Source organism: Aythya ferina (assembly GCF_964211825.1).
Source record: "Aythya ferina genome assembly, chromosome: 2".
Taxonomy (NCBI): domain Eukaryota; kingdom Metazoa; phylum Chordata; class Aves; order Anseriformes; family Anatidae; genus Aythya; species Aythya ferina.
The window spans coordinates 2,201,211-2,227,357 of record NC_140297.1 but is presented as its reverse complement, the minus strand read 5'-3'; the positions used below and the strand labels follow the sequence as shown (position 1 = coordinate 2,227,357).

Genomic DNA, 26,147 nt, shown 5'->3' with positions numbered 1-26,147 from the left:
TGGACTGCTATTGACTCCAATTTGCAACATACAAGATAAAAAAGGAGAGCAATTCACTTTGAATAGGAATCATTAAAGTCAAAATAACACCCTGATTGTGATGCCAACCACTTACCATCCACAATGAGTTCTGAGACAGCTAAAGATACACATCTCAAACGCTTTCCAGATCAACTTCTGCTGTCTAAAAGAATCATTTAAGCCAGTGCTCTCAAAAATCAGTCCCTGTGTGTCTAATTGAGTAAGCCACAAACAGCCTGCTGTTGTCCTACCCACCCTGACTCTCCAGGTCTCTCATCAGCACACTCTGCAATTTATTCGGTGTTACAAAGCACAGTCCCTTTGGCCCCTCAAAAACCTATTTTTGACCACCTAGACCTAAAGAAATAAAGTATTCTACACAATGTTAAAAGCAGTACAATTTTACAATGCACAGAAGAAGGCACTGCTTCTCCAGCTGTTCCCCTGAATATATCTGCAGCACAGACCCAATCCTCACTGCTGGGCAGCAAATTCTTGTGAAATGGGCAAATAACAAAGCCCTGAACCACACACGTTTTTGTATGTTAAAAGCAGCCTCAGAAGCTGACTTGTATGAATAGAAGTAGTTGTAAAAAAGCTACCTAAAATAAAGAATATTTTGGGGTTGTCTTCTGATAACTAAAAAACTGTTTCCGAGTCAGCAGCTCACCTGCTGCATTCAGTATTTCCTTTGAAAAGAGACAGAAAAGCAGAGCTGTGGTTGTGTTTGCTGTGAAGCAGCGAAGCAGGCTGGTCCATGACTGGCAAAATGAACCAAACTTTGAATATTTTTCATTTATGCACGTTTTAGGGCATTAATAGAAATAGGAATTCCATAACACGTCTTTTAGCAGGGCATTAATTTGCACCCTTCCCCTAACTAGTTGTGTATTTCCTCAAAACATCCAGGTTGTTCATCTTCTGGGCATCTCTACCATTTCTGTCAATTGTAGGTGAAACTCAGAAGGGCTTGAAAAGTTATCTAAGGACAGAGGACAAGCACATACACACAAAAAAATTTCCTCAGGGAGAAAAAAAAATTATGTTTCTGTATCTATCCCTCCTGCGCAACAAGAACAAGAATGAACAAGATCCATTGCGACCATCATGGCCTTGAACTTTCACTGCAATTCAACAGTTCAGTTTCCTGAAGACCTTTCTGTGGATCTCTCATGAGTTCTAGCCACACAATCCCACAACTACTGCTTAGCTCAGATGTCACAGTACCGTACCTGTCTGCCACATCCATATCCCCTTCGATCTTGTTGAGCCCCCTCATGATGTTATCAAACTGCTCGCCCTGGTAATGCAGCACTTTGGCAGTGTCCTCCAGCCGTTTCTGTGACCCCGTCAATAATCCCGTCAGCTCCTTCCCCTTCGTTGTCTGCAAAGCTGCTGCTTCTGCCCCCACAGCACCTTGGCTGGACAGCAACTGCTCCCTCCAGAAGTGCTCGAGGATGTTGAACACCACATTCCTGCTCGGCTGCAGAGAACTGAACCAGTGCTTGGTGTTCTTCTCCAGGATGGTCAGAGAGCTGAAGATTAAATTTGAAGACTCCTTCTTGATCTCGCTGATGCTGGAAAGGTGGAAGTTGACCAACAGCTCCCCGGTCTTGTCAGCTGTGAATTTGATCGCGACAGGAGTCAGCGAGAGCCTGCCAGAGACCCATTGTTTGTTGGTGTCCAAGTAGTAGGAACAAGGCCAGCTATGGATATTTATGTCTTCGTTCATCAGCTCGCCGTTCAGAGCCTCCTCCACAAGAGCGACGCTTTCAAAGCCAGGAGAAACTAGAGTGAGAGAGGAAAAAAATAAATATAAGCAAGAATCCTTAACAACAGGCAGTATTTTCACTGTATCCTTCTAGATATGCACACAAGAAGGATTTGAAAACACCTGCAGGTACTTTACAAGATTTGGTTACCATTTGAGTGTTTCCCTCAGAAAAACTCATCCCGCCTGAACAGGGCTGTCAGTACTGCTGTCCCCTCCACAACAGTGCTGCCTCCGCTTCTTACAAGGCTCTCATCATGGTTTAGTACACGATATGCAACAGCACCCACTTCAACCACCCATTGCGTTAAGAAAGTCCAGAAGGTACCAAAACACAAGGCCATTAGCACATATCCAAACCATACACATCCATGAAACCACTGCTCCTTCCCCTTCAAGATACCAAAAACACCCAGACATAAAAAAACACCCAGAATGTCCATCCTGCAGATTCAACAGCACAAATGAAACCACAAATCACCACTGACCAGACGTCATGATCATTAACGAGCAGAAATACCCAGTGATGCTGCTGGGAAAGCCCTGACAGACCCAAAGGGGAGCTGGGATGAAAAAGATGCCACATAGGTATTGGAATATAAGGTATCCAAGCACACAGTTTGCTCACCAGCATCTGGGATTCCAGCAGAAACACACGGAGCCATCACATTCCCAAGGCCTGACCTGCTTACTCCAGAACAATCTCAAGTTTGGAAAGGCAAATCCAACAAGCAAGGCAAATCCAAAGGCAAATCCCACTCCCAAAGCCATTTCTTACACCCAAAGGGCCAGTCTGTGTCCCACAGTACCTCCTCTGTAGTGTGAGAGTTCAGCAGAAGCATTACAGACCAATTACCTTCCACAACTTAACTCCTTGTGAGCAGCCACTACGTAATTAGTGATTTAATTACTCGTTTACTCATCATCTCCAAGACCTTTGAAGTATTACAGCATAATTTACAGATGAGTGCCGGAGCATTATCACAAGGTGTTCAGCTACCTGTATGGCACAATGAATGAAATTTAGATCTCTACCACAAAAGCCCTGTCAAATTGATATTAAGACTCATTACACCTTCTGATTTTGTTACAATCTATTCCCCTTAAAAAGGGGGAAGGAATCCTAATGCAAGCAAAAACTAACAGATTTTTTTCTCAGGTAGTACTGCTATGAGCTCCCACAGCACACACTTGAAATCTGCTCACATTTTCAGATTGCTGCCTCCTTAATAACCCTTAAGTAGAGCTTCCTCACTCTAAGCCCAGTTCCAGTTTAAGATTTTGCTATTACTGAGGTAGGGTTTACTCACTACGCACCATATTCCATAAACTCTTTCCTTTTCAAACCTTATTTCCATTGCAATGAGTTTCACCAAGGCATATGGAAAAAAAACACTATGCAGAATTCAGACAAATTTACAACGAAAATGCTCGATCTGTTCAGAACTAATAAAGCTACAATCCTAGCAAATTACAAGACTTCTCACTGTGACGTGAGCCAAACAGTGAGATAAAGTCCGCAGAAAATTGATTTAGAAAAGTAGCTACAGCCAGAAAGCAGTGACAAGCTTTAGGAAATTCAGTTTTATATCGATCATTTACTGAATAACTCTGTAATTTGGAGGAAAAACTAAAAGCTCTGCCCTTAAATCCTTCCATCTAGGAAAGGAAAGTAACTCCTCTAATGCAGTGAGGTTTGATCGAACAGATCTCGTAAAGAGCTTTTCTTTCCCTCCAAGACTGGTTTTTGTGAGCAGCCAATGATCATAATTTCTATTTAAAGATCGTTCTTTCTGCAACACAGAGCAACAACATTAAACATTAAAGTCATTCACAAAGAAACAGAAAAGAAAAATACCTGAATGATCAGCCAAACGTGACTACAAAGAACCACGCATCAGGAGCAGGGCTCCAGAACAGCCATAAACTGAACTGGAAAAAACTTAAGCTACATTAGTATTGAAATCAGCACCAGGTAAAACTAAATCATGGAGTTAGAGCTTTGTTAATTAGGAACTACAAATCCAGAGATTTAGGAACTACAAATCTAGAGCGTTTAACTGCTTGAAGCTGCCTAGGTTTCAACACTGATGTTTTCCTTCTACAAAAACACTTTCAGAGATATTATCATCTCCCTTGCTCACATTACACACTCAAAGGTTTTAAATTGCCATCCATTTAGCATGTTTTAAGACGTGTATACAGAATATTTGAGATGCATATACAGTCACACAGATTATTGGAGTGCTCTTTCTCAGAACTTCCAGGAACAGTGATACGATAGCAAACAAAAAATAAATCAAAACAAACATCTCGTATTACAACTCCTCATACCCTACACATACTGCAAAGGTACTGAAGGAGCTCCTATCAGACCCAGGGGAAAACAAACAAAAAATCAGCAGCAATCAAGAGCGCATCATGTTCAGGATCAACCCTGACACCACCCCTACCTACCCCAGCAGCATGCAACTGTTTGCTACTTACACCTTTTTTCAGGAAAATCTAAGTAGCAGCATGCTGCTCACAAGCTGTTTCCCCACAGTGATATTTTATAAATAATGATGAAACAGTGACACTGAAAGATTACAAGTTCTGCAGAGGATCACAAGGGAAACCTGGAAGCGAACACAGGTTGCTCAATGCTGGGACAAGCACAGAGGAACAAAATGTCATCTGAAAAACAACTCCCAGACCTTGCTGCCCATACCAGCCACCTAAAATAAGGCACAAACATACTATGGAGGCAAGGAGAAATGGTAAACAAGCAAGCAACCCTTAAACCTCTGTAAAATCTCAGCCTAGAGCCTCTTTTCACAGGCTAAGGGTTCCCAAACCGCCCTGTACAGACAGCATTTCTCTTAAGCCTGCTCATTACCACAAATAGATGTAGAAATATCAGCAACCGATGCAGTCCCACAACCGTGCCATACTAACAGCCTTTTTACCCATACCACAGGCTCCTTACCTCTATCTGTAGACACAGAACTCTCGGGCAGCTTCACAGGAGCTGCTATCTGTACAGAACCATCCATTTCTACATAGATTTTTTTTCCCCCTGTGTATTTCTCTTCAACGTCCAGGAGAGCAGGTGAAAACAAAAATGAAGCTGAAGCAAAAATCCTGCTATGCCCGTTACCAGATAACACCAAAAAAAAACCAGCAGCCTATAATCAACAGAGGAGGTATGATTACTCCTGGATCTAAGAGTAAAAAAGCTGTCTCAGCCCAGGGGAAGAAACGAAGCAGTCACTTGACCCGTGGAGTTATACGTGTGCATGCCCTGGGTCATATGGCTTTTGACTCACCTGAGAGCTCATGGGCTTGGCCTGACAGTCAGCTTCTTTCTTAGCCCGAGGGCAAAATGCCCAAGCAAGAACCCATTTGGTAATCAAGCCCCTTCACTGTTCCAGCATGTTTTCCCCCCTGATATAATGGTTTAACTAGCACTGGATCTGCACAACCTCCCCCCCAAGACAAAAACATTTAAACATGCACTTCACTTACGCAATGTAAGAATGCTTTTATTCAGTAACAAAAACACAGACATCAATGGTACAGAATGCAGCTACTGTTTAAGAGCTTTCAACAGCACACTATAATTTAACACAAAGCTTCAAGGAGCCTGCTTTTAACACCAGTAAAATCCCTCAAGTGTTGAACACAAGGAAATGGTCACGGGCACCTGAATTTAGCTGGAAAAAGGCATCAAATCTGTGCTTTACCTGTGACATCCACACTGTGTCTTCTGTCTATCTGATGGGTAGTAGCCTGTGATCATGTTTTCTGAACGACTGAAAAAATATATTGTTATCCTACTGTTTTTGTAGCTCCACTGTCCTGAACCTATATTAGGGAAACTTCTCTTCGGTCTCTACTAGTAGCATCCTCCCTTTTATGAGGAACACTTGTCCTCTGCTTAGCTTCCCTCTTATTAGCTTAACTTCCCTCTGATTAGCTTGTACAGCACCTACACAGAGGACACCTCAATATACTTGAGCTGTGCACTGAAAAGCACTGTTAAATACACCAGCTTCATCTCTGATGTGAACTGTGAATTCACTGCTGAACCCTAAATAGCTCCGCTACTGTCCTTCAAAATCAAGATTTTTTTTCCCCCCACGTTTTCTAAATGTGAAATTCAGCATTATGCTGCTCCCCGTTTCTATTCCTTCTAAAATAGGTCTAGAAACTCCTTAGCGACAAGACATGGTATTCATGGTTCTGGAAACACAATGAAAAAAAGCCTCAGGTGGAATAAAATACACGTTCCAGTGTTCCCACCCAGAAAAGTAACAATGAACAGAGGTAAGCAAGTCACTTATATTACCATGAAAATGACTCAGATGGCAGAAAACAAACAAATGGCTTTAAATTACTCATAAATACATTCAGGAACAGGTTCATAAGGGTTATTGCGCTTGAACTGCTTGCTGTGTGTGCAGTGGAACAGGAGGAGCCACCTGAAGTGATTTCTCAATTAATTCCTTCATTTTGCCCACATTTTGGTCCACAACATAGATAACACAAGCAGTCTCACCCAGCCTGGGCTCCCCAACATCAACAAACAATTCATGTTCTGCTCTACTCTGCCAACCAGCTTTTTTGGGAGGAGACAACACAACATTTGTCTCCTTGACGCAGCAGCACAACAGCCAGCGAGAACCAGGCTTAGCAGCAAAGAAACGTGGATTATATTTCAGACAGTGTCACCACAACATCGTGCACATTCTTTAACCAACACGTCTCAGTGGCTGGTTTCATAAAGACAGTGACTCACCCTCTCTTGTGAGGTGCTTTGAGAACACCTAATGAAACGTAAGCATTACTAATTGCCCAGCTGCGAGGAGATGCTATATACGTTGTGAGACAGCACTGCCAGCTCACCCCTCCACAAGGTGGCTGCCTCAGAGCCTACAAAACTCAGAGATTCCCCTCACCTGCACTTGCAGATTACCTGCAAAACATTACTGCACTTGTTTCTAACACACATCACTTCTTCTCTGTCTTTTTTCCTGGAGGAAGCTTCCATAGGATCAGCATCTTTGATGGTTTATTCCCACATGGCACCATCTGGCAAACCATGAGTTCTAACAGCCCTGTGAGCCCAACAACCCTCATAAGAAAAACATTTATAAGATGCATCCAGCAGCGGCTCCTGACCCACCAGGCTCCTAACTGATTCTCCAAGTGATGCCACAAGACACAGTACTTCCAATTGACCCTCCAAGAAATGCAATGGGCAAAGATTGGTGGCAGCTCTGTGCTACCTGAGATGCATCTCCTCCTGCCTCAAGAGACCAACAGACCCCTACTGAGAAGGGGCATCCACACCGAGGGACTCATCCACATCAATACTTCCATCCAGAAGGACATTCTGATTGCACATAATTTCTAATAAAAAGGGGATCTCTGAAGAAGCCCCAAGCCCCCCCAAACCCTCCCACATCTGTTTAACTCCAGGACGGCTTCAGTTCACTCCCTTTAACACACACCAGCCCCTACACCCCCCAGATTAACACCCACCAGCTTTCTCTTCAATCCCAACCCTCCCTTGCCCTCTCCAACCCAAAACACAACTGCACCTCCACTTCCCAAGCCTGGCTCCCCCTGGGGTCCCCGCCCCACGTGTGGCAAACCCTCCTCTGCCCCCCCCAAATTTGTCCCTTCTCCTTCCCCACTGCTACCCCAAAGGCTCACCCCATGCTGGCATCCCCCCCTTTCCAAATAACCCCCAGCATAAATCCCCCTTTTCCCCTCCTCACCCCAAACCCAATGCCATCACCTCCTACCCCTATCCCCCCCCAAGCACCCCCTGCTGTCCCTAACCCCCCTGCAGCCCACCCCCGACCCCACAGCACCCCACTTCCTCCCCTGCCGTTACCTCAGCCATGCTTAGCCCCCCCCCATAGCGCCAGGACCACCTCTGCCCCCTCCAAGCACCCCAAAACACCTCCCAAAAACAGCTCCCGTCCCTCACCTCCACCCCACCACCAACCCCCTGCAACCTTTACCCTCTCCCCAGCCTGCATCTCCCCTCCCAGCCGCCTCCTTCCCCAAATTTCCGCGAAATATCCCCAAATCTCCCCCAACCCCCCGGGAGCCCCCCCGCAGCGCCCCCTCCTCGCCCCGCACCCACCTCCCTCCCTCCCGGCCCCGCAGCGCCGCTCCGCGCCTGCGCCCTCCGCTCGCTTCCATTGGCTGAGCGCAGCGCCCCCTCCTCACGCTCCCCCCCGGCGCCGCTGCCCGAACGCGGGCGTTCCGGGAGGCGGCGCGGGGAGGTTCCGCCTCCCTCCGCCGTGAAGCCCCGCCGTGAAGCCCCGAGGGAGGCACCGGTGAGTAGCAGCGGCCTCCCGGTGTCCCCTCGGCTCCCTCGGGACCCATCCGCCTCACGGACGGGCCGCGAACCTTACAGGGGGGCGATGTGTGCGTCGCCCTATGGCGTCCGGGTGCTCCCTGTGGAGCTGAGGGGGGGGGCTCAAAATGGCGGCGCCAAGATGGCGGCCGCGCCTCTCCCTCATCCCCCAGCTCTCCCCCGGCTCCCTGCTCCCCTTTAGCGCCCTGCTGTCCCTTAGTCCCCTCGGTATCCTCTCTCCCGAAGCCTTTTTCCGTACCGTGCCGGTTCTCCCCGCCCTGGGCGCGGCCACCCCGCTTTTATTCCCCGCTCCCCGCCGTCTCTTCGCTTCCTTTCGCCTCTGGGAGCTCCCCGGCCCGCTGAGGAGGGGCTGAGGAGGGTGGGGGGGGGGATTGCCGCATTTCGGATCCTCCCTTTTCACAAAGGAGCCCCCCCCTCCAACAGTCTGCAGCTGTCTGCTGTGGTCCTGAGTGTTTGGGGGTGGTTTGCTGCCCCCCACACAATAAATTGTGTACAAGGGTCCCTCGCTGAAATTAATTCTGCTCTTTTAGGACGGAGCCAGCCCTCGCCGACTGCCCCCAGAGAGCGGGGTTGCCCAGGCAAGAACGTGACAGGAAAACAGCATCTTTGCCACATAACATCAGGAACCCCCCAGCGTTACATGTTACAAAGCATGGAAGATCCTAATTAGCCTGGTGTGCCCTTGCACAACACCCCGATTTACCTCTCAGCGTTCATATTTTCCTGTGAGTTTTCACAGACTTTGAGGATCGAGGCATGTAACGGGGAAGCATCTGGTCCGTGCTGCCTTGGCCAAGCCAGGAAGAGCCTCCAGCCTGCATGGACAGGGCAACATTTGCCTGCTCCACCGCCTTTTTCCGTGACTACAGCAGCTCGTCTCAGAGCGCATTCTGCCTCCCCACGGGACACGTTGACTTTATTGATAAAGTAGAATCGTTCACGTACTCAGACTTCTTCCGCGATTACCTGATTCCCAACCATCCCTGTGTTTTCTCAGCAAAATTCACTGATGGCTGGGGCAGCAGGAGAAACTGGGTTACGTGGGATGGAAAGCCTGATTTTGATTACCTGCTGCAGAAGTTTGGTAAGTCATGGTGTTTTTAATACCTAATTGAAACATATGCTAAATGGCACCATACTTTGTTTTATTTGTCTAGAAATTGAACAACTAGCCAAACTGAAGCAATTCTCCAGACTTTTTACTAAGTTAATGCATCTGTTTTCTATACGTATTCATACTTTTTGTTGCAGTCAGATTTCCAATCTTGAATTTGTGTCCTTAATGAAGCAAAATAAAAAGTGCTGTATAATTTAACTGAACTATTTTATATACTTGCTTGACTATAACCACAAGAGCAGCCTGACACTTAATGAGTAGGGATAGGCAAGGAGAAAATATTTGCAGTGAAAAATCTCAGAGCTAAACTTTAGACTGTAAATTAATAGTGTATTTAATAAGTATCAATTCCCAATGTAGTTTGTTAAAAAGGAACTGCAGCCCATATTAAGTAAATAATTTCTGTTTTGAAGCATGTTTGTTTGCCTAGAATGGCGGTGTCAGGAGTGAGAGCTGGGCACGTGATTGTTGCTTTATGGATTTGGACTGTTCTTAGCATGGTAGTGCCTAGACATTAGAGGCAGCTGCAGTGGATAAGGTTAAAGGAGTTCAGTTTCAGCACCAGTTACTCTGTTCCCACGTGAGCTCAAAGAGTTTATATTTCAGGAGATGCTATAGTACCTGTTGCCAACTGTGATGTCAAGGAGTACAATTCGAACCCAAAGGAGCAGCTCCCCTTCAAGGAGTACATAAATTACTGGAAAGAGTACATTAAAAATGACTACCGCTCATCCCGAGGGTGCCTTTACCTGAAGGACTGGCACCTGAGCAGGTAAGAGAGCACTGTACAACCCCCTGCATGCCACGCGCAGCAGGGAGCTGCTGTGAAGCCATAATGCTTGTCCTTTTCATGCTTGAGAGTTTAAATGTTGCCAGTGCTGTTTGTTAGCACCTGCCCACTGAAATATCAGTCCTGTTCATGGTGTACAATGTGCAGTGAGATTCTTAAACAGCTCACTGTGTCCTGAAGAGGCTTCCAGTCTTGAGCACTTGCTTTTTCATCTGTGTTTTACATGACTGTGGGAACCAGGTGACTGTAACATTTGGCTTTCATTGAACTGTTATTTCTAAAAAGAAGGGAGACATTTCTAATGGTGCTTAATTCAGTGAGCATTTTCTCCTTTTTCATATGAACTATGATCCTTTAGTATCCATTTTCTTTACTAACTTTCCCAGTCATTAAAGTAGACTTCAACCTGTGCAGGCTTTCTTTCTTCAGCCCGCTGCTTGGGAGGTGTTTGAATTGTCTATTCAACCACATCTGGCTGGGACTTGTATGTCTTTTCACCCAAACCTCTTCTTCCTTAAATGTATCCAGCTTCTAATCCAGCCTTCTTGTTTTCAGTTCTTGTTTTCACTTTTGAATGTACCAGTGACTTATAACACAGGAAATTAGTCAGTCTCTACCTCTGCCTTTGTTTGCTTTCACAGACATCAGTCCTGTGGTTTGCTGCAGAAAGTCTGCACTTGTGGCCTTGATAGGAAAGGGGCAGTATATACTGTGGGAAGAGGCCACACATTTGTCAAATCCCACAGCCTGGCTTCCCTCCTAACCCTTACACCTCCAATCTGTCATTCAATTGGATAACTGGCTTTGATGGCATCTCAGCTAAAATGAAAGTGTTTATTAGGAACTGTCTTTGCCATGATGAGGAGGAGTCTCCAAAATAATAGTCAAGCTTCACAGCTTTCCTGGGAGACAGAAGAACACAGTTGCATGCATTTTGAATGCAACTTGGAGTTGTAAATGGTACAAAGGAGATGGAAGCAAGGTATTAATGGCCTGCTAGATTGGTCTCTGCTTCTAGGCTTGGGGAACTGAGGTAGAAGGAATAACACTGTATTTTTCTGAGACCCATGTCCCACACTTTATCTTTTTAAGAGCTTTCCCAGAGCAAGATGTTTATACAACACCCGTGTATTTCTCATCCGACTGGCTGAATGAGTACTGGGATGCTATAGCTGTGGATGACTACCGGTTTGTCTACATGGGACCTAAGGGTTCATGGTAAGACAGCTTGGCTTCTGTCATTTTTACATATAATTTTTTAAGATTTATGGGGGATTTTTAAGATTTACAGGGATTATCACACCGTATTTCAGGATATCGTGCACTTTCAGGCAGTGCAGCAGTGAATCCAGCAATCTTGTTTCTTGAGCAGCTGATTTTTTTCTGGATGTGAAGATTCCTGATGCAGTCAGCTGAGGTCCTTTTGCCCTGTAAAAAGTCCTGAATAGTTTACACAGAATCTGTAAGGAGTGTCAGCAGGTTTATGAAAGGTTTTAGAGAAGAAAAGACATAGGGGACCATCAACCTCTTGTGATTTGCAGAGCCAACAGAAGCCTCAGAGGGGCGCTGATGGGTTGGTCAGATATTTTGCAGGTGGCAAATTAAGTTGAGCCTTGGTGATAAATTTGCATTTAGAGTATTCTCAGCAGTTCACGTCACACAATCTCCTGCTGTTGAAGAACTTATAGGACAGATTAACAATTAACTGATAAAGAAACACAGAGGATATAAAATGCTGCAATACTGTGCAGATACAATGGTCTCTGAATACTAAAATAGAAGTAAATGAAGAGGCTGACAGGTTGGGATCAGGTTTGCATAGTAAAGGTTGCCTTCTGTGTGCTTGACTCATGTAGACATGAATTCCTTGTACATATTTTAGTTACTGTCTTTACTAAAGCCTCTGATTTGCCCCACAGGACTCCATTCCACGCTGATGTCTTCCGTTCCTATAGCTGGTCAGCCAATATATGTGGGAGGAAGAAATGGCTGCTCTACCCACCAGGTCAGGAGGACTACCTGAAAGATCGCCATGGCAACTTGCCTTTCGATGTCACTGCACCTGGTCTTCAGGACAAGAGTGTTTACCCTCGCTACAACCAAAGCCAACCCCCTGTAGAAATCGTGCAGGAAGCAGGGGAGATAGTCTTCATCCCCAGTGGATGGCACCATCAAGTTTACAACCTGGTAAGATAACTGATGCCAACCTTTTAATGACACAGAGAGATAAACAGTAGGCTTGAATTGGATCAAACTTTTATTGCCATGGCATTTTGTGGATGCTAAAAGTCTAACTGGACTAGAAAAAAGTTTAGAGAGAGAAACTTTTTTAGAAAAAGTTTAGGTAGAGATTAATAACGATTTAACCTCTTCCTTCAGGAGGATACCATCTCCATTAACCACAACTGGGTGAACGGCTGCAACGTAGCTATAATGTGGTGCTTCCTGCAGGATGAATTAGCAGCTGTCCAGCGGGAAATCAATGAGTGGAAGGACCCTATGGATGATTGGCACTTACAATGTCAGGTATAACAACACGTTTCTGGCTGGCTGACTCAAGGGTCACATATTTTGGGGTTTTATTGTGCTACCTTATTAGAGCTCTAAGACACGCAGGTCCTTAAGCTCCTACCTGGAATTAGTACATGATTCTTAAGGAAGTAGGAACTTGTGACGACTTCCTTTCTCAGGAAGTTAAGTATTACTTTAGGAAGATAGGGAAAGGCTTGTGTCAGTGCATATTTGCTTTGTCAAGGAGGTTAGGATGTTGTCTGAAAAACTAATGCTTCAACTGTTCTTCAGCTACGGGGTTAGCATTGGGATCAATCCTTTATGTAGTATTTACTTTCTCTTTTGTAACATGTAAGTGCTTTTTCATTTAAACAGCAGAACTTAGAGAGTGTCACACAGGAAAACTGGTTTGAATATCATTTGTGATCGAACAGTGAATCCAAAACAAGTAAAATTAAGGTGAAGGTGGCAAGAGGCTTGTGTGTTTGCAAATATGATGCTTTCAGAAGGCAAAATTAATGAACAGTGTTGTATCCTGTATGTTCCCAAAATCTTAAGTGTGAAGCAGGTGTAAAGTTTATTTCTGGAGGTTGATAATACTGCTCAATTGATACCCTCCAATAATAGTTTCAAAAATCACAGGCATTTAGTAGCTAGAACAAACTGTGTGTTGTTTTTTTTTTGGGGGGCTAATGCAGTTTCAAATCAGTTAAGAAATTTTAGTGCCATCAGGAAACCACAAAAAAAAAAGTTATTCATGATTCTGGGTAGATAAGCCTGTAATTCTTACTGTAAACAGAAGAGTTCCTTCCATTTCAGTGCTGGTTTTTGTTTTGTTTTTCCCCATAGCTGATCATGAAATCTTGTACGGGTATAGACTACAAGGAGTTCTACAACTTCCTCAAAGTTATTGCAGAGAACAGGATTTCTATCTTGGAAAATGGCCTGGATGACGAAGCTTCAGCAAAAAACACTCCAAAAGCTGCCATTTCCACCTTGGGCATGCTCCATGCAGTGTTTGATTTAAAGAGGACTGTGAAGGTGTTAACATCATTGAGTGCTAATGAAGATTTCAAGAAACTAGACCTGACATCACTTTCTCCACCTCCGGAGGCACTGCTCCACCACTTGAAAGCAGCAATAGATACAGCGCTACTCTAACTTCCTATTTATTCAGTTCTTTGTAAAATGAACCTTTTGCGAAATGGGTGTTTGTAGAAGAATGACTCCTCCCTGTGTAACAGCTGTTGCAGTTTTAGTACAAAGAGCCTTAATATAGAGTGGGGAGAGAGTACATTCACGAGCTGACTGAGTACTTTTTAAACTGACAGCAGTTAAGTATCTAGAATAACTAGGAAAAAAAAAAAATCATGGGAAAAAAAATCATGTTATTATTGTGGAGTCTGCTAAATTGAGCCCTGCTGGTAGAGGAACAGAAATTGTGGAGCAAGCTTCAGTCTGGCAGGGCTAAACACTGGAGCTGCAGTGGTCTGCACTATATTCCCTCTGCTTCTGAAAGCACAGCATACAGAGAACTAACCTGTGCTGCAGACTCCAGCAGTTAAGCTCTGCTTTGAATGGTCACAGTGAAATTATTTTAAGACCAGTCCTGCCTCCAGGTGTGACTTGGGCTTTTTAATGTTAGAGGACCCTAGTTAGCTCCCCTTGAAGCCAGAGCTGGTTCCCCAGCTGCAGCCTGGCTGTGGAAGAGCTGACTGTACTGGTTTCTTATACAGGGGTGTCTCTCTGAAGCTGAAAGCCTCAGGTAGAACCAGCCTTCATTCTGCTGCAGGGCCTGCAGGACTAATTTTAACATACCAGAAAGATGTCCTGCTAGCAAATCTACCACTAATAATTTAACCATGCGATCCACCCAAGCTCAAAAGCAGCTTGAATGTACTCTCTCATTTCTACACACTATTTCAAGGCACAGTATTTCATCAAGTAGAGACTTGATTAATCAGGGAAGCTAGCAAGTAGCCTCGTATTATCTCCTAAAAAAAAAAAAAAGCCATGCTTTTAACACTCAGATAGCACTACTGCATGGTTACAGAGCACAATTTGCAACCTGAATGCTACCCTCAGGCTAAAGAACATTTCCAGTGAAGCATCCCTCTTGCTTTTACTGGTTGGCAAGAAAGCCTAGAAGCACAAATGGCTGCACACTGTTACCTTAGTTGCCTCTTTAGGGCTCACTTGAATTCCTGGTCAAGAACTTCCTGAATTTTTAAACAGAGTTGACCAGTAAGAGCAACTAATAAGCTTATGTTTAGACAGTGCAATAGTAGGAGTCATCAATAGGCTGAAAAATCTCAACGTTTTCTAGATAATCCTGTGAAGTTTGTACATGCATGCATTCTGCATGTGCTATTTTGTAGTAGAAGTCAAGCATTTTGAGTAGGAAATGGTACCTGAGAAGAAAATCAATACCTAGAGCATGGAAGAACACAGTATGGAGAAAATACTTTTTTGTTGTTTTTAAACAGCTGTGACTACATCTCTGTGATTCATTCTTCTGGCAGGGTATTTCTTTGGACTGAAAAAGTGCCAGTTCTAAGCAACTCTGAAATTAAAAGTTCACAGCTGCCACTTATGCTTGTTTACATTCTCAAATGTAGGCAGCTGGAGGTTTTCTTCCTTACAAGAATAAGGTGAGGTTTCAGAGAGACAAGAAACAATGCTTTCAAGGTGATAATCAGGGTGCTGGTAGGAAAGCACGTTTGGTTTTGTATTCCCCAGTCTCACTGCATGCTGTGTAACTGGTATTGGCACCAATCACTTTATAGAATTGCAGTGAATTCCATGGGTGCTTAAAGGGCTTGCTTAGGTGAACAATACTTTTCATTTCATGTCAATGCAAGTCTAGCTTTTACACTGAGAACCCAGTATCTCCGCCTACCCAGGATCAGTTTAGGCACTGCTGTCCAGCAGACTTCATCCACATTTCTGCAGGGAAAAGTAGCACAAAAGTTGGCTTTATTGGTTCAGTCTCTTACAATTATATTAAGTATTTTGTACTTCAAATTATTCCATTCCCATAGAAGTCAGCAAGCAAGCCACGTATTTTCTAAAGTTAAAGGAAAGGAAATTCTCACAAGAGTCTGAAAACAGCAACAGGGTTGAAATAAATATACAAACCTGGAATCTCTCTTAAAAATTAAACAGCTTTATTTATTTAAATACAGTTACTGTAAAACATACATTAGGATACTCTCATGCCAATATATTAACTATTGTAACCAGTGTACTATTTATTAAAGCATAATACATATGACAAACAGGAAGAAACAGTCTGCTGAGTTTTGTTTTCCTGAAGTCACAGACTTGAACAATTTAAAAGTCAAACTATAAAAAAAACAGCAGGTTAAAATCTAGTTCAAAAGAGCTTTTGCTCTAATATGCACACATTAGTATTTTCATCTGATAGCAACAGCATACCAAATATCCATTTGCCTTTTTTAAAGGCAGAATAAAAACCAGCCCCATTTTAATCTGATTTGTACCCCTCACTGGTGTCAGTGGGTGGTCCATCAGCACAAGGCTGTGCACCTTGGAAAAAAATCAGTGTTTTTGCAGCTTTGTCAGCGCAGAAGGCCGTGTGTTTTTGTGTATTTTCGCCCCAGAATTTGAGACCTGTCACCTTTTTATTGGGCACACACAAACCCCTGCAGAATTACAAAGCAGCACCAGCATGTTCAAGGTGCAAGTGTCACATCCCTGAGATCTGATAGGAGTCTGCAGAGTATAAATACAAATTATACAAGTATCTTAAGAAAGTTAGTCAATAGCAGCTTTACAGTGCAATGAAGAGGTACTGAGTTTGGCCTAGGGAGGAAGAGGAACAGAAATATCTTAGGGATACAGGAAAAGCCACCTCACTCCAGGTACAAGTTGTTTAGGAGTGCAGAGACGTCTCTGTTGCCTGTGCCACATTTCTACCACCCAGAAATAGTCCCACCAAAATGTCTCTCCAGGCTTCATTTGACCACTTTCTATAAAACGACCTCTTCTCCCTTATGTCAGTTCACCAGTGCAAAACAAACACAGCAACTGAGAGAACAGTTTAAAAAAGGGTTTTGGGGGAAAGAGGCAGATTGCCATTTTTAGGAAAGCGAAATAAATCTATAGGGCAAAAAGAAACCTTGACCGCTTTCCACAGAGATTCCCCAACACAAGCTGAGGTTGTGTATCGAAGGCTTCCAGCCCACAGCCATCTGTGTGTCTGCGCTTTGCTGTCGTAGCTACTCTAAGAGAAAAGCCAACAAGAAAGCCTCTGAAAAATAACCATCCTTCCCTTCCTGCAGGCAGCTGGAGCAGCAGCGACTTGATGCCTTCTTCGTCCAACAGTGCTTGGTCAACAAAATGTAGTAGGGAGGAGGCTCCCTTCTGGTCCTGGGGCTCAGGAGCTGGGGCTCAGGTGGCAGTTCTCTCTCTGGTGGAGTCTCATCCTCTGTATGTGCTCGTAGCAAGACTGGGTAAAGAACAAAGCAACCCATTAGGGAAAAGTTTAGGAGCTTTGGAGCCAAATTTTGGTCTCCAGTACACAGAGTGAAGCTGGATTGCCACCCTAAACTAGATAAAAGATTAAATCTGCATGTTGTAAGTTAATGATAAAAGTATTTTGACTAGAAGGAAAAGAAGAACCTGTGCTAGGCATGTGAGCAGCCCTCTAAAATTGTACAAGGGTTGTGAGCATCAGTGTCTCCACCAAAAAAAAAGATTTCCTATAGCTTCTTGAAACAGTTGCTGATAAAACATTTCCTCACCTCCAGTGCTGTTAGCAAGAAGTCATACAGTCCTCCTTGATTAGTGGGGTCCATCAAGTCTCTGATAAGATGGATCTCAGCTCCCAGGTGCTGGATTCTAGGAAAAAAGGAAAGCTACAATTGGAACAAATCCCTGGGCACCAGCATTTCTGGGCACATGTTTGAAATCAGATTATGTAGAGAGGGAGGCACAGGTCTGGAAATCCATTGCTGATTCCCTGTGCATCACCCTAATCTTCGGGAGGCTGAGTCCTTGAAGCATCCTGCGTGACAGGATGTCAGTGAGAATGCTCAGCCTCTCTGATTCCACTCTTCTATCACCTACAGACAAGAAAGATGCCTGGCAATACAAATCTATATCACACAACAGTAGCAAAAATAAATAACAACATTAAAAAAAACAAACAAACAAACAAAAAAAACCCTTCTGGATTTCAAGACTCAGCCCCAAGTTTAAACATTTCACTTTTTTTTTTTTTTTTTTTTTTTTTTTTTAAATTTACAATCATTCCCATACAGGAGAAGTCCAGTTACCAGGTGGTCAGTATTCAAGACCTTCCTAGTCTCCAAACTGAACCACAGTGCCTCATCAAGAACAGAAAATTGAAGAGATTTCTCAACAGGTTATAAGGGCAGAGCAAGCGAGACACCAACTAGGAGTCAACCCTAAGCTTTTCACCCTCAAAACAGAACACAAAGTAATCCACCAGCCTTTCAGCAGCTCTTGCAAACCTCTTGAAAAAGATCCAGATAGGACTAGTGTCTGCTGGAAGGGCAGCAAGGTGAACACAACATCTTTATTGCACATCTGCACTGCACTGGAGTTGATTTAAAACCTGTTGTCTTCTGATTTTTCCTCCACATCTCTCTCAATCCATGAATGCATCAACAATTGACCTTCAAAGACCACATATTCCTGTTTTCTATGATAATCTGGGATGCCAGTCAGACTGCATTTCTCATGACAACCCTGAACCACCCTCTTGGATAAGAGACAGCCAGTCCCCAACCACGTTAGGTCACAGCCAACACCATCAGGCCACAGCTGGCAGACCATAGCGTGCAAGAACACAAATACAGCTCAGGAAAAAAAAAAAAAAAAAAAACACATTAATACACAACCCCCAACCCCTTGTTTTTCTAATTAAAACTATTGGACCTGGAAATGTACCTGACTGAGGTAGCACACAACCATGGGACTGGGAAGTGAAAAGGTGCCACTTACTTAGCTCGCGACACAACGTACATCAGCAGGGGCAAGAGGTCATCCATGGGGAGCTTGTAGTCTGTCTCCACCACCCGGGACACAGTGCTCTCGATCTCCTCGTACGTCTTCTGGAGGATCAGAAGCTTTTCACGGGGATCCACTGTGGTGCTGTCAGTGTGAAAACAGCTGGGTCAAAGATGCTACCACTACACGGGTCAAGAGATAAAGCAGTGGCACTTCAAAAATAAAAGACTTAGAGCAGACCTTCACACTACAAAAAAAGTCTGTCAATCATCTTAAATGGTGACACCAAAAGGCAGTCAACAAGGCAGTGCCAGGAGGCATCACCACGATGTAATGAGCTCCAGGTGGACCTTGAGCCTCCCCAGGTCCTGAGCACCATAATGCCAACCTCTCATTTTAGGTAGGACTAACCTGAGTCACAGTCCCTCAAATAAAATTTAAGCAGCATGGAACAAATCACTTTGGGCAGCTCTACCAAGGAAGTGTTCTCGTAGGGGAATAATACAGTTGTCATATCTATAAAGTTGGTTTTCCTGCCCATCGCATCCTACAAAGGCACTCACCTGCACTGCCTTCCCCAGACAGGGGTCACAGTGGCTTCCCAAGGGGTCTCTCACCAGGACTAGCACACACAGCTACCCAAGGACTCCACCTGATACAGCTCTCAACACTTCTCTGCACTGTTTTATCTCCCTTCCCACATCCTCTAAGCCAAAAAATCAAGCAGAGATTCTAAAATTGAACTTGACTTTGCTAACATTAATATCTTGGGACACCACACTGCCTGGATATCCCTCATCTAGCTCCATCTGTGTGTCCAGAGCAATGGGTTATATCATGACCTGGCAGTCACAGACAGGCCCAATTTGCAAAGCATATTCACATGAGCAAACTCAATTTCAAAGCCAGATTTTACAGAGGAATTATTTCTCAGCAAAATTATATGGAGATATTTTCCAGGCGAGGATTGCATTTAAACACTTTAGATATTGTCTTGACACTTCTGTGGGGAAAGAAAATTCCTACAAAAGATACATTTTAGTTTCATCTGAATGAATGTCACAAATAGTTTTTCTTTCAACAACCTTGCAGGCTGAACCACATATGCTGTTGTAAGCAGGTGTGTTGTTATGGCACCTCCCAGAATATGGAAAATCCCCATCAGCTCTGACTGTCAGTAGGTTAAGGCTGGTGACTTACATCAGCTTCTGCAAGCACTCCGTGGCAGACAGGAAACACTTGTCTTTGATGAGGGACCGCCTCTGAAAAGGAGACAAAGAGTTGTGCCTCTGGGTGAACATCTCCTCAAGAGCCACCCCATGGCTCCTCAGTGCTGGGCATAAAACTAGTGTATTTTTTGCCCACTGAGGGCAAAATAAAGCTCTTGTAGACAGTGCTGCACTGTTTAGATTGGAACTGTAGACATCCAAGTGTGTTCAAACTTAGATGTCTTTGAAAAGACACTGAGCAGAGCAAATATTCCCACCCAGATATACTGATATGCAGTAGTTACAGGCCATAACTAATCATCACATGTCATTTAGGATTTCTGAGTGCAGTGCAGGGTCTCTGGGCTCACTCAGGTGAAGCTCAATCGTTGGCAAACATGTTGGCCCTTTGCCACCCCAATAACACACCAAAGGTAGCTCTTAGGGCCAGCTCTTACCTGGTTTGTGGTCAAGGTGAGATCTTTCAGAGGCCAAAGGTGTCTGAAAGGAGATGACAGAAAAAAAAGGTTTAGAAGGCAGATGTCCATGTCTTAACTCCACCCTAAGTCAGTCTTGACTGTTCATATCTCTTCGCTCAAGGTGATGCAGAAGTCACGGTGGTGCACGAGGCTGAGTTCTCTACTCTTATTACATGGCTATGGGAGAAAAAATAGGTCGGTCATTGACCTGAAATTAGGGTTTGTTTCACCAACAGATGCTCCTGTAATAATCCATGGAGAGATTTGGCACTTTCAGGTGAAAATCTTCTCCCTGGGTCTAGACTGAATCACATTGGAACACTGGGTGTCTTGCTACACCACTTAGACCATTGAGCAGCAGATGACACAGTTTTAGAAAACCTCACATGTCTCTTGAGTCTGAGTCATTAAGTCATTAGTCTTCACATAACGTTTCCAAAGATGGATTTCACTGAAGAAACGGGTGAAGATGTCTGTTTCCACAGCCTTTCCCCTGTCTTGAGACTGTGTGCCCATGCAGCAGGTACCATTTGGTGGTCTACACTCCTTTCTGAGACACATCTATAAATTATATCCTATTGTTTCCAAGTTGGAGGAAACCATTTATTTGGTGAGTTAGAAATGAAGAGTTTTGCTAAAGTAAAATTATCACAGCTAATAGCAGCTTTCCACTAGTCAACATTGTCCTTCCAGACAGCAGTGCAGGCACTCCATGACGGGACTTCCTCCAGCAGGCTAGGGAAGACTTCAATGCTACAGCTAATGATGGAACAAGGGACCAACATGGTCTAATTCCATCCCCCCCAATGCCATCAAACCTTCCCTGGCTGCCAGCTTCCCAGCTGATATCAGAGTGTATCCTGAGATGAAAAAAAGCCACTTACTTCTGTACATCCAGAAACTCTAGCAGCTTGATGTCAGGAAACAGACTTAGGTCCACAATCCCTTGACAGTAGAGGTCATCTTCTCTTTCATGGTAGAGCATGTAGAGCATGAAAAGCTCAGGGTAGAAGCAGGGCAAGATCAATGGCAGGACCACACTGCAAGCCTTCTGGTCACTACAGCAGAGACAAGCACAGCTGAGTCCTGTTGGGACTTAGGTCCCCCCAAAATATTCCTAACATCCTATTCTAGGAACATTATGTCTTCTGCCTTCTCTGCCATGTTTCCTGCAGTACACTCCCTGTTTCCAAGCCTGCCTTTTTCCCCAGTGATGGTATGGAAGGCTCCTGCAGCTAATGTGAAGCATGTGGTGGTCCTGGGACTGCTGTCCTGCACACAACCAGCCCAACAGCTGGTGCGGGTTATCTTACAGGGCTGCATCCCACCTGCCTCCAACTCCCCACACCTTTATTCTGCTACAGAACATGATTAGAAGAAGCTGCTGCTCTGCTACGAGCAAAAATACTGAAAACTCTGAACTCTTAAAAAAAAACAAAAAACATGTGAGATGTAAACCTGTGTCAAATGTACAAATGCAATCACTTTAGCATTTAATGCATTTTAGAAAACACCTCTAGGTTTAAGCAGCCTGAAGTTAAACAGCCAGTGGTGACACCTACCTTGTCTCTCCATCCACACACTTAGCAGGCATTTGGCCTTTCTGTTCCAGTGCCAGATGGAGCAAACCCCTAGAAGAGAAGCAGAGCTAAGTTTTATTTCTCTGAAGGCATGTTTTGTATTGTAGGCATCCTGGTTTGTTCTACATTGAAATCCCTGATTAATAGAGCTTCATAGAATGATCTCTGGCTCCAGGAGCTGTTCTCTATCAACAAACCAAGCCTCACAGTTTGAGGGCATTCTCCATTACTAGCAGCAGATGCCAGAAATGAACGAGTGCTTCACAGTATCTGTATGCCTTCTGAAAATTAGGGCAATCAATACAAAGATTCTAACTGTGGTCTTCATTGAGCACCAGCTCCTTGTATTCTCACTTAAGAAACATGAGGTTTCAGGACCTTTCACACCAGCCAATTCTTTAAACTATCTATGAACGTTCGAGGATGCTCTACTCTGAAAAAGTAGCTTGGGTTTGTCTTGATATTTCTAAGCCAGACTGCTTAATGCTGAAAAAGGCTAAGGAGAGGTTGCTTGTTTTTGGCACAGAAGCATCAGTCTAGGAGACATAGCTAGAGGGACGCTGGCTAAGCTCCCCACACTACACCAGAAAGGTCTTGAGATACAAAGCAAGCTTTCCAAGCACTGAGCTCAGAAGCTCATGTGAAGCTTCACACGAACCAATGCTTAGGTTGGCAGCCCTGTTGTGCTGCTCACAAACACAGCTCAGATCCCTACACTTCGCCCTCTTTCACAACACAGAGGCACAGCAGATGAAGTGAATCAAGTCTGACTCATTCCCATCAGCTGTGCTGGTGTTTTCAGACTGCTCCAGGAGGGAGAACTCTTCGTGGCAGGGCTGACAGCCTTCCTCAAGTACACAAGGCTGATAACAACAAAGCTTTAATCCAGCCTCCTCATTTTAAGGCAATATCTTCCCCAAGTGCAGTTAGAGGCAGAGCTCCCCACCTTTGCCTACTGTGGCAATTCTTATATCTCCTGCTAAACAGATATTCAAGCAGCAACAGGACCCCAATCATGCCTTTGATCCCATCCTTATGTACCCATGGGCACAACCACCTGGCTGAACAACCTCTGTTTGGAGTTCCTACCCGCTCCAGCCCAGCCTCAGCAATGCACTCACGCTGCACATTGCCTCCAGTTGAGTTAAGTCATGCTAAGCTTAAATTCTTTTTCATTCAGTTATCAATATTGAACACCATTGTTGCATGCTTTGATATACTTTGCTGCTCTTATTATTTAATGAGGTTTCTCGCTCATATTTGTACTTGTATAAATCAAGTACATCATGGGTAAGAGCTCACTGAGCGGCTGTATCTCACTGAGATTTAGCCACATTAAAGCCAAACCCTTTGGGTCATGTCCTGAACAATGGACATGACACACTTCCTAGGTCCATAAGAACTTAGTTACTACAAATACCTCTATCCAACACTGTTTTGAATCAAGTCTACCCCCTCCCCCAAAAAAAAAAAAAAAAAAAAATTGTGAAATAAAGCAGCATTGACATGAAAGAATTATCCCAACAGTCTTCTTAACAGACCCATTGGAAAGGCCTCAGATTTCTTTACTTACTGGTAAAACTCCCATATTTTTTTCGCATAGTACTTGACTTCCTCTTGTGCCATAGTCAGCAAGTGTCTGTTGGCACCAATCCCAGAATATGTTGCCTGAAAAGCTATTGTCAAGGCCTTCAGCAGCTTTCCCAGTGGATGCAGAGAAGACTTCAACGCCTGCATGATAAAGGAAAATTAAGTTTTACAAGTCCGCCTTTGCCATGAGCAGAGGAGAACACTTAAAGGCAATCCAACCTTCTCTTGTCAGCAGAGGAGAACAAGCCTAGAGGTAATCACCTATAATTTTGGTCTATTTTAACTGCCAAGAGCCCGTTCTCCTCCCATTGTCAGAAAGAAATGTGCTTAGTAGAACTTGCTGCTCTGATGATCTTTGCTGTGATAAGCAAGAGAGAGCAAAGGATGCTCCAGGGTAAGGCTGAGTGCAAAACAACTTTGAGTGCATGGAAGTTGATTAATCATTTCCAGCAGCTGGTTATTCCCTGACACAGCTTGAGAACTGAGAGTAAAGCATTATCAGCACTTTCCTGGCCTGTATAGCTGTACACAATATATCAAAAAGGCATGCAAGAAAGCCTTCCTCTTCACAAACATATTCACACATTTTAGACAAGACTTTTGAAGTCATTGGCTGTATTGTATGTGCTAACAGAAAGCAAGTTTCTGTGACCTTTGTTCATGTCTGATGGACAGACATAGCTCACTGGGATTTTAAACCTTACCTTCTCTAAATAACGCTGTAGTGACTCCAGTTCCTGGTGGTGGACAAGCTCTTCAAGAATATCTTCTATTTTCCAGGAGACATCCTCAGTCCCCCTAGAAAATTAAGAGGTGAGAATGAAAAGCCACATAGGAAAGCTTTAGGATAAATCCCAGTTGGTCTTGCAGGTGGATACCAAGGAGGCAGTAAGACTATTAGAACAAAGGAATTCTGCTCTACCCTTTTATATGGAAATGCACCACCTTATAGCAGCTGCAGTCACCTAAAACTCATCACCTTCAGGTCCCCTCACAGCCTGCCTGAGTTGCATCCTGCACACGCTCATCTGATCTTTTTGAGACATTTTCTTCAGGGAAAATGAGTTCAGCCTGAATCTGCTGACAATGTCAGGTAGGTCTGCTTTAACTAGCAGAGGAGCCAGCAATGACTGGCCCATATGCAGATGTCTACATTTAATCACATGAAACCCACCCGAATTTTCATACAGGGGAATCAGCCTCACGAGCACAATAATACAGACAGACTTAAAAGTCATCCTCGTCCAAGAAAGAGATAGTGTCATGGACAAGAAAAATGGGATAATTCTTGGGTTCGTAGCTTAAATGCAAGGCAGACTCAATGTAAGTTGAATGGTTTACTCAAACATAAACCACTCTCCTCTCTACACAGATGGGCTCCTCAGTTGCCACAAGGGCACACGATATTCCTACCTGTGGCAGAAGAGGTACTCCTGAGATTTCCGCAGCTCTTTGCTTGTTTGTATGTGGAACCCTGTAAAAGACTCTTCTGTTTCTTCTTTGCAGCCGGAATGGATGAACTCCAGGAACTGGTCATAGATTCCCTTCCACCTCTTCTCTACTGGGAATTCCTTGAGGCCCAGCTGACTGCACAAGAATGGCATTAGGCTTCTATACACCCCTCCGTATATATATTTCAGACTTCACTTTCAAACACGGGAAGTTCTCCATAATCAGATATCAACATAAGAACTATGGAAGCAGAGAAGTCAGTAGTGCCTAGCTGGTGAGTCAGAAAAAGCAACTCAAGTCTATTTGCCTGGCAATGAGATACTTTGGGTCAAGAAAAACTAATTCCCCGTGCATGGAATGCCAATAGTCTTAGACTTTGATGATGAATTGATCACAGGTTTTCTGTTCCACTTATGGATATTTCTGAAAATAGAAAGACTATTTAATTCAACTGAAAGCCTGCAGAAAAGACAGATAGCAAGGAGACAGTTGAACGACCACCACCAGCAGTTATTGATGTCTGAAAAGCACAACAAATAGGAGGTGTTTCTGCAATATAAAAGCTCTGCTGGACTGGAAGTGCTTTGAGGAGAAAAGATGAAGAAATTGAACTGGATTTTGCAAGAAGAATTTGCCTCAGAGGACAGGTAGCTCTTTTTCCACAGGGACTCCCTCATTTAGGTTAAAAGCCAGGCTGGCAGCCAGAGCATCCCTCTGTGGGGCTCAGGCCCGAGTATAAGAGTCTGTTCTGAAGGATGTGGCCTGATAGCTTCAGCTCAATTGCTCCTGTCCTGCACTGGTACCACTGCCTGTGTGCTCTGATCCTGGCTCCACACCTTCCTCCCCATAGAGCACAACCCAATCTGAGCCCTTCTGAGCTTCACGTGCTATGCTTCATTCCTTGATTTTTGGTAGCTTTCCTCTCTCTAAAATATCAATTAGTAATATTTGGATAGCAGCACAGAGGGTCAAGAAAGGAGCAAGTGATATATTTCAGCAATCCAGCCTTGTCTGTGTAGCTTCAGACCCGTGTGTATACACAGAAAGGCATGCACACACACATGAACAAATTACTCAAAACATTCAGCTTCCAAAACTCTCTCCAGCTTGAGGATGGGAGCACCTCTGGGTGGCCAGTGGCAGGACAGGAGAAGAACATCTGGTTTCTGCTTCCCTTTAATTAAGATTAAAGGACAAGCTCGGCTCTCCTTTCTTCCTTCTCCCCTTGTATAAACACTAGTTTTCAGACCAGCTC

General features: G+C 44.2%; 3 protein-coding genes across 22 annotated transcripts in view; 1 reads left to right on the top strand and 2 right to left on the bottom strand.

Annotated features, from left to right (window-relative positions):
- SNAP47 (synaptosome associated protein 47) overlaps positions 1 to 9,008 on the bottom strand; it is a 28,382-nt gene extending 19,374 nt beyond the window's left edge. For 2 of the 13 annotated variants that reach the window (XM_084510197.1, XM_084510190.1), the window contains exons 1-2: positions 7,932 to 8,014; positions 1,254 to 1,809 (exon numbers count right to left, since the gene is read on the bottom strand). In XM_084510197.1, the coding sequence (XP_084366323.1) occupies positions 1,254 to 1,753 (500 nt within the window). In that variant the 5' untranslated portion in view covers positions 1,754 to 1,809; positions 7,932 to 8,014. Of the gene's footprint in view, positions 1 to 1,253; positions 1,810 to 2,420; positions 3,627 to 4,760; positions 5,076 to 5,517; positions 7,235 to 7,745; positions 7,777 to 7,931; positions 8,015 to 8,205; positions 8,330 to 8,871 lie in introns of those variants that run through there. The other 11 variants (XM_084510195.1, XM_084510189.1, XM_084510188.1 and 8 more) reach the window with 9 other exon arrangements.
- On the top strand, positions 8,027 to 15,874 carry JMJD4 (jumonji domain containing 4). 3 transcript variants are annotated; one of them, XM_084510206.1, is made up of 8 exons: positions 8,027 to 8,127; positions 8,699 to 8,810; positions 8,908 to 9,252; positions 9,892 to 10,057; positions 11,168 to 11,293; positions 11,995 to 12,262; positions 12,455 to 12,601; positions 13,436 to 15,874. In XM_084510206.1, the coding sequence occupies exons 3-8, from the start codon at positions 8,988 to 8,990 to the stop codon at positions 13,745 to 13,747; spliced, it is 1,284 nt and encodes a 427-aa protein (XP_084366332.1). In that variant the 5' UTR covers positions 8,027 to 8,127; positions 8,699 to 8,810; positions 8,908 to 8,987; the 3' UTR covers positions 13,748 to 15,874. The 3 variants fall into 3 exon arrangements, with proteins under 3 accessions (XP_084366332.1, XP_084366331.1, XP_084366330.1); XM_084510204.1 differs by having other exon boundaries at positions 8,052 to 8,127; positions 8,899 to 9,252; XM_084510205.1 differs by lacking the exon at positions 8,699 to 8,810 and having other exon boundaries at positions 8,042 to 8,127.
- Positions 15,733 to 26,147, bottom strand: part of ALS2CL (ALS2 C-terminal like) — a 61,204-nt gene continuing 50,789 nt past the window's right edge. For all 6 annotated transcript variants that reach the window (XM_084510184.1, XM_084510183.1, XM_084510185.1 and 3 more), the window contains exons 17-26: positions 24,854 to 25,027; positions 24,145 to 24,238; positions 23,424 to 23,581; positions 21,833 to 21,901; positions 21,155 to 21,328; positions 20,250 to 20,292; positions 19,784 to 19,845; positions 18,578 to 18,727; positions 17,353 to 17,449; positions 15,733 to 17,057 (exon numbers count right to left, since the gene is read on the bottom strand). In XM_084510184.1, the coding sequence (XP_084366310.1) occupies positions 16,986 to 17,057; positions 17,353 to 17,449; positions 18,578 to 18,727; positions 19,784 to 19,845; positions 20,250 to 20,292; positions 21,155 to 21,328; positions 21,833 to 21,901; positions 23,424 to 23,581; positions 24,145 to 24,238; positions 24,854 to 25,027 (1,093 nt within the window). In that variant the 3' untranslated portion in view covers positions 15,733 to 16,985. The remainder of the gene's footprint in view (positions 17,058 to 17,352; positions 17,450 to 18,577; positions 18,728 to 19,783; positions 19,846 to 20,249; positions 20,293 to 21,154; positions 21,329 to 21,832; positions 21,902 to 23,423; positions 23,582 to 24,144; positions 24,239 to 24,853; positions 25,028 to 26,147) is intronic.